We start from the raw sequence: 8,004 nt of genomic DNA on the forward strand, positions 1-8,004 counted from the left end.
TTGAAATGTCAGGGGTTATTTTAGAGTGAACAAAAATATTCTAGCCTGCCGTCTGTGATGGGGGACATAAAGCTGTGGTTATTCACCATTTAAAAGCCAGAGGCTTTGGAGGAAAAAGTGATTTCCATCGCCACCTTGTGTCCAATACAGAAAATGCCAGTTCTCCAAAAACACCCAACAGCCTAAAGAAATCTCACCAGGACTTTTTGATTCAAGCTGCCTGATCATTTTCCCACTTATTTCTGTGCCTTTATGTATTGGGAGCAACCTGCAGGCTGGCAGGAAGGCACCAGCTTCCTTCATTTCCTAAGCAGTTTTAGGCATTATCAATAATCTAAAAAGCCCAAAATGGCCTGGGACCAGCCTGCTTGGCTGCCAGGGCTCGGGTAGAAATCCCAGCCAGCGCTTGTGGCCCTTTGCAGGCATGTCCGTGCCCGGATCCAGAGCTGCCCTAGGGAAGTGGGAAGGCTTGTCTTTACCAAAGCCCCGTCAGGGTGGGCAATGCCAGCTGAGGGACCACCTGGTGCTGGTTTTACTTCACCCAGCGGCATGGCTACGCTCGTGCACCCACTCGCCCTTGGCCCGTGCGCGTCCAGGGCCTGGGAAGGCTCGAGCCCACCCAACTCTCAGGAGCTTGCCAAGGAGCCCCTCTTTGGGGGAGAAGGCTGCAGGAAAGAGTTCTGTTTGCCCTCAGCAACGGGGCGGCTGCCATGGGGCCCCATTCTAGAAGGAGCTCAGCCCCACAGCAACCAGTGGCCCCCAGGACGCACTGGGAGCCCAGTGTGGACCAGACCCCTCTCTCCCACAAGACACCACATTTACCTGTTTCACCCGTTTCGGCGCTTAACTTCGTGTTCAGGACCAGGGTTAATTTGTGACATACCAACTGAAAGCAGGTTTGACCGACAGAGAAGATTTTTTTTCAGGTCCCATTTTTTACCAAATTGCACATCTCTCTGGACTGGACCAAAACTAGAAATCAGTACAATCTACAGTGAATTAAGGTTCTAACTTTAAACTCTCCATATGCTGACCAGGTTAAAGGTGCAGGAGTTTTGAACAGGAATTTGTGATTACGGAGCTATTCAGGGATCTCAGCTAATCAGCTCGGTATCTGCTAAAACACCTTTACAACGTTACTCAAAGGAAGCAGTAAAGATAAAAAGAGCTTTGAGATTATCAAGATAAGATGTAATTATGCTCACAACATTAATATTTAGCTTAGTGCTTGCACACAATAATCTCAGCAGAAAAGGTGAGTTGTTCACATACTTGCAAGTTCTAACTGAATAAAACTAAAGATTTTATAAGAGACTAACTTATGTAATATTAGGAATAAATATATCTTTGTATGTTAAGTTTCTCTCCTCTACCATATGCTGAACTAAGTCTTTAATCCATACGCCCTCACCTAAAATTCTTACACCTTTGCTGTCAGCAAAACGTTGACATTTAAAATTAGTTACTAAAAGAGGATAGTACTGACTTAACTGTGCCTTGTAATTAAAAGTTGTTCATCCTTCACTCCATTCCCGCAGACCCCAGAGACTACAAATGCCATGTGGAAAATGCCTCGGAAATATCTGGCAGTGTAAGAAGCCTGAACATCTTCCTGCAGGGTAAGAAGTCGAGGGAAGAGGAATGCTGCTAATGGTGTGGTTATCCGTTTCGGCTGTCTCAGCTACTGCTCAGCCACCTGGATGCAAGACGTCATACAAAATTTTAGCTCTGTTTTGCTAAAAACCAAAGAGATCGTTATCATAATCTTTGATGGGCTGGTGTCGCTCACCATCAGTAATTATGCATAAAATCTGAAACTTTCAGCGTCTGAGTGCCTCGATGAAGGGCCTCAGCTCCTACATGGCCTTTTGAGTCCCCACCGGCAGCAGGGACCCCAAACAGGGGGGTCTCTGTCGACTGCTCAGGGAGTTGTCTGAATAGGTAGTTCTGTTACTACAGACAGTGTGAATGTTGTCCTCTGGAGTGTAAAAACTTACTGTGTGCTTAGGCATTAAGAATAAAGCTCATCCAACAAAAAAGAACCACCAAAGGGATTACACATAAAGAACCTGCTGGAATTTCCCTATTGTAACAGCCAGCTGTCTCTGAAGTTCCTTCACAACCTTTTCCAAGAAGAATTTCAAATAATTTAAAAGAAGCCATTTCTAATGTTTCTTATCCTTTTCCAGCCCCTGGGATAGGAGCAACCAAGGGGAAGTTAAGCAGAACCCAAAAAGTCATCACTCTGGAATGCTTTGGTCTTCAAAACCCAGTGCACGTAAATGTGCTGTATTTGGAGAAGATGCACCGAGATTTGACAAACCAGACAGTAGAGAAATGTATCCTGCAGAGCCTGAGAGTCAGCGCCAGTGCAGACAGAAAACCTGCCATCGGTCACACCTGTGTTCTACTAACACACCGCCAACAAAAGTTTCAGAGAAAATTTATCTTTAGACAAAAAGGTAAAAAGTTCAATGTAGCAAATACATGTTTAGGTATGTCAGAGGATAGCAGTCTTCAATTTCATATACCTGATACCTTAGCAGTTATTAAAAAATGCTATCTGTATCTTTCTATTAAAATAAGAACTAGGAGAAAGTAATGAACCAGAATTAACACTACTGAAACTTCAGGTTTTGGAACAATTCCACACTGCTGTTCTCCCTTCTTTAGGGAGGGCCAGGAGGTTTTGGCAAATATAGTTTCCAATATTAATATGTACAGAAAATTCTGTGCTTTGAGAAACTGCATACAAGCAAGAAAACTCTCTACTACTTCACTGCAATTGTCAGGTGCGCTGCCACCTCTTGCCAACTGCTTCAGCGTGCAAGTAGTTCCAGCCTTCAGCTGCTTCTGGTTCTTCGGTTTAATCAGAAACAAATATCTGGTTTTAAAACTTCTTTTTTATTTCCAGTGTTTCTAGCAGGGACATTGAATTATGCTACAACAGCAAAGCTGCCCAAACTGAAAGCTTTTGCAGAGGGTTTGACCACCCCACATGTGCACCAAGAAAACCAAACTTTAGAGAGTAAGTACCAATTCTCCCTCCAGAGTCACAGAAGTAGCACAGTGGTAGATGTAAAGGACGGAAAAAGATACTGGCTTTCACACACACAACTTTGACAAAGTTCTCCCAAACAGCAATTTCTTTCAATAGCAGTATTACCTCTACGAAGAAATGCACTGGCCCAGGTGCTTTGTGACTCCATGGCTGTAAGGAGAAAACAGTACGTAAGCAGTGACTTTCACAAGTTACCCGTGCTCGAGTGTGCCCCACGAGGGCTCCCAGCTTCCCTTAAAAACCTCACCGGATTTCAGCGGGAAGTTACAAGCCTTACTACTGTGACCGGGCTTACACTCCAATTTCATCTGGGGACCAGGCAGGAACTGAAAGATATCTGAAATATTTTAAAGTAAAAAGTTTCCGAGATTATAGAGAGATTCACAGCTTCCTGTGGAAGCCTACAGGAGACTGAATTGTTCCTCTGCTTGGTCCACCTAACTTAGCCCAACCTAACCAAAATGAAGAAAATTTTGAACTGCCAGAGACTTGCAAACACATCTGAAATATTCTTCTCTATCTCATTTTAGAGGGCATTCCATCCACAAATGACAAAGATATGCTGAACAGACAAAAAATAAGTATCGTCATTAAAGTGTTCATCGCTTGCATCCTGTTAGCCTTTGCAATTCCCTACATTGTGTTTGGTATATGTGAAGTTCCCTGCCCGGTAAGTTTTTGAACATGACAGCTTCTCGTCCCAGTTCCCTGCACTCATCCAGAATACTGCCATGTAGTGTTGCGGAAGTGTAAGACCAACAAAAGATGTTCAAAGAATCAGGTTTTAATGGTGTAACAAAAAAGGGTAGAACGGTAAAAATTAACAGGGATTTTATACTACAAATGCTTCAGCAGACATAATTTTTTACAGGTTCAAGATGTCAGGTGGGAACTATTACTACACTGCACGTATTAATTCTAACCTTAGGGGTGCAAGAGAATAGGCAAGACTTTCAGAGGCCAGGTAACCCTCTCTATAGTCTTCCAGGCTGCAGGATGAACTATTTCAGCATGCTCGTTGAGGGCATATATAGAAGAGGGAGATACTGAGAACAAAAGACATCAAGGGCTGCAATATTTACATCTGTAAAGCCATATTACTTCGACACCTAAAAATCCAGTAGCATTCACCATGGCTCCTCCACAAACACACAGCCTTTGGTTAGTTTTGAAGAGTTGGTATTCCCCACTGTCCCCAACACACCCTTAACTGCTTTTGCTTCTTTCCCGAGTGCGCGTGCCCTGCCTGGATCAAGAGTGTATGGAGCAGCGCCAGAAGCCGGCTGTCTGCAGCCAGTTTCCCAGTGCATGACACAACAGCAACTCTTTTAAACAAGTTTCTTAAGGGCACAGAACAGAAGCCACTGGAAGCTTTTGCCTGACTCTCAGCCTTCCTTCCCCAGGTACTACTGGTCAGTGTTAACCAGGTTCGACTGAGAGATAGCAGGCCTCAGTGCAAGCAAGTCTCCAAGTGAAGATCGGGTTAGGTAGTAAAGAGACAGCTAAATCTGTCCCCTGGAGACGATGGCGGGGCTCAGCCATCCCCATGGTGGCTGGTAGCCATCTGACAAGCCTTGCGCACCTCCTGGGCAAACAGCGCAGGTAGCACATGCCATTGTGCCCATGGTCACAAGTGGAGACAGGAGGGAAACTGGGACTGTCAGCGTGGGGAGGGCGTACAGGGCCGGTCTGGGATCATCCATTCTGCTCTTCACTGGGTAACCTGGCTTTAGAAGCATCTAAGCAACAATTACTGTGCTTGAAGATAGACCTGTCCCTTCCCCCTCAAAAAATTAAATATCCCTGAATTATTAAGGGGCCCTTTGATGACGAAATGATTGAATCTTGTGCTTCCTACCCCATTAAGTGAACTGCTGAGGTTGAACAGTTATACTCTACTCCCACCTCTTTGGATCAAGTCACTTAACTTCAGCTTATCCAGTTACTTGTCTGTCACCCAGCTCTAACAACTGCCTTGTAGTGAGACGGGAGAGCTTAACCCTGTCGACACGCAAGAAGCCCTCTGCATATTACACATACAGAACAAACCGCTTGAGAGCATTTCATTTGCAGAAATTATCAGTAAATAATTTCAAATAGCAAATGAAAATTACCTCATTTGTTAGAATTTCAGAGCAGAAAAAGGCAGCATGTGAGTACATTACTCATTACAAATTATCCACTTAGGTCTTCTTGGAGTGTAACTATACTGAGAAATGTGCTATAGTGAGAGGTTCGGAAATTGAACCGAGACCCTTAAGAGCCATTTCACACAAGCCATTGACCAGCCATCAGGTGGTGACACCTTTGGGCCTTTACTAAGCTGAAAACCATTTGACCAGACTTAAGGGAAAAGATTTTTCCTGTCGTTGCTCCCTCCAGGAGACATGAGGCGTGCTGTAACTTCAGTTCAGCCAGGAGATGTCGCACCACTGAATTACTGATCTGAAAAATGTGACCACTGGTGTAAGAAAGACTCTAGGAGTAGGGTTGTTTAACATTCCTCATGAATATTTTTTTCTTCCCTTACCAGACAGACGCATAACAGCAAGACCCTTACATGAAAAAATCCAAAGCCATTGTCATCCATGAAACCTACCCATGAAAAGCCGCAGGCCTCAGAGGAACGCCCATTTTACCTGCGAAGATGCGTCACCTTTCCCTCACCACTTAATGGAAACAGCAGAAAGCAACTTTTGAGAAGACACCCATATGCTGATTCCTTCCATTAACTACCCATATTCTTATTTTAATTCCCAGATACAGGAAAAACCTGTTAGCATAAGCAATAAATATTTCATTAATATTCCAAACTCTGCCTCTCCCAAATTCTTAATATTTTCCCATAAGTTTTCACATGCATTTAGGGGGTGGGCAAAGGGAAGAGGAAATAATTTCTAGTAATTTTAGTCTTGCACTTACATAGTTCAGACAAGGAGCATACATGCAGGAAATTCATCCTAGAATACTAAAGCTTCTCCTCCAGCCTCAACAGGAATAACGTAGATATTAATTATTGAGCGTTAGCCTTTGCTTAGGTCTGAGTAAGTGCACATTTTCATGTGCTGATACAAAACGAATCTCTGATCTATTTGCAATGTACTTATATCTAATGCAATCTTCAGCGCTCAGATATGAACTGCCAAAGGCTACATCTGTCTGCTACAGAGAACAGCTCTCAAGTTCCCATGCAAAGGATTAAATGCTTCAGAATCTGCATAAACGAACAGAAGCGGCCTTTGAGCCTCGCAGTGAACAAGATACCACTTCCCCCCAGTGATACAGATCCTGTTCCTCTAAATCAAGATCACGCACGCTCTGAGGGGCACCAGATTTTCAGACAAAATTAGTACCTCACAACAGCATAAAACCCAAGAAACAGTAATGCCAGGAGTTTTTTGTGGAAGGGGTATGGAGTCACTGACCTATGTGGGGTAGACACAGCCCTGATTTTTCAGACAAAATTAGTATCTCACAACAGCATAAAAGCCAAGAAACAGTAATGCCAGGAGTTTTTTGTGGAAGGGGTACGGCGTCACTGACCTATGTGGGGTAGGCACAGCCCTGGCCATGAGAGGTGTTCCAGGCAGGCGAAGTTTACTGCAAGAACAGCGCCCAAGTATAAGCAAGTTTTTGAAATCCATGAAATGTCAGTTATATTTGCCAGCAGCAGGGCACCAGAAACATACAGAGAATCTACTTGAATACCTGCGTTAAATGACATTTTAATTGTCAGCATTGCTGTTACAATCACACCAGGCTCTGAATGAGTACCATGTCCCCATGGCAACACAATACAGCACAGGAGGCCACCACAGAGGTGATGAGGTACTGTGAGGTGTGTTCTCCAGGCTGGCTGGGCAGGCCACCTAATACGAAAACAAACGCAACTAGCTAAATGATTCCCGAGCTTTCGGGTTTTATGCAATGCTAGACTCGTTAAGCACTATTCAAATCCCTCTGATGGGATGTTCTCAACAAGCCCAAGCCCATATCTGCACCCGGTTCACAAGGATATTTACAATGTACATGGGAGACAGACAGATCTCGTAGGCAGGACAGTGCCTGCAGGCAGGCAGGGAAGGGAATGGAGAGCTCTTTCTCGAGCGGAAGTGTCGTGGTTTAACCCCAACCAGCAACTAGGACCACACAGCCTCTCGCACACCATTCTTCCCCCCACATAGGGTAGGGAGGGAGAAAAGGAGGGGAAAGAGGGAAAAAAATGGTGGGTTGAGATAAAGACTGTGTAATAGAACAATAATGGAAAAGGAAAGTAACAACAATAACAGTACAAGAATATACAAGACACAAGCCACTCTCGCCGCCCAGTGTATAGGCACCATCCTGAACAGAGATCACCAAATCTCCCCCCAGCCAACCCCCGTTTCTATGCTGAGCAGGACATCTATGGTACAGAATAGTCTGTTGGCCATTTCGTTGTTCCTTTTCAGCTTCTACCAAAGCTGAAAAAAGTCCCTGACTAGTATAAACATCACTTAGCAACAACTAAACTAATATGCATTATTGCCATTCCTTTCACATGAAAACTGAAAACACAGCAACCCCGGGAAAGATAACGTACTCAGATGAAACCGGGACAGAAACTCCACCTAGGTGTGCTCTCACTGCCTCAGAAATCCAGAGGATGAACCCGAAAAAAATTATTTCACTGGCAGGAGCCATCTGAAAGCTGATTTATTAACTGCCGTGGGCAGTCGGTGTACGCACAGCGGGGCACAGCGCGGTACCCACGGCAGAGCTGCGGCCCTCACGGGCCCCTCCGTTACACACCGCGCCCTGCAGCCGCGAAGCCGACGGGTGACAGGGGGACACTGGGGGAGGCGGGGGGGTGCGGCGGGCACACCCGCCCCGGCACACAGACCGCGGGACGGACCCTGGGCCCGGCGGGGGCGGCGGCCATGGAGGGGCGGGCCGGGTCGGGC

At 45.3% G+C, this 8,004-nt stretch overlaps 1 protein-coding gene across 1 annotated transcript; it reads left to right on the plus strand.

The window, feature by feature from the left end:
- The first annotated feature begins 1,509 nt into the window (after nt 1-1,509).
- C7H17orf78 (chromosome 7 C17orf78 homolog) lies at nt 1,510-5,699 on the plus strand. The gene is made up of 6 exons (XM_074596263.1): nt 1,510-1,619; nt 2,190-2,462; nt 2,915-3,028; nt 3,592-3,731; nt 4,294-4,464; nt 5,595-5,699. Exons 2-5 carry the CDS (start codon nt 2,303-2,305, stop codon nt 4,441-4,443), a joined length of 564 nt encoding a protein of 187 aa, XP_074452364.1. The 5' UTR covers nt 1,510-1,619; nt 2,190-2,302; the 3' UTR covers nt 4,444-4,464; nt 5,595-5,699.
- Nucleotides 5,700-8,004: the final 2,305 nt, after the last annotated feature.

Source organism: Larus michahellis, chromosome 7 (assembly GCF_964199755.1).
Source record: "Larus michahellis chromosome 7, bLarMic1.1, whole genome shotgun sequence".
In the NCBI taxonomy this organism is placed as follows: Eukaryota; Metazoa; Chordata; class Aves; order Charadriiformes; family Laridae; genus Larus; species Larus michahellis.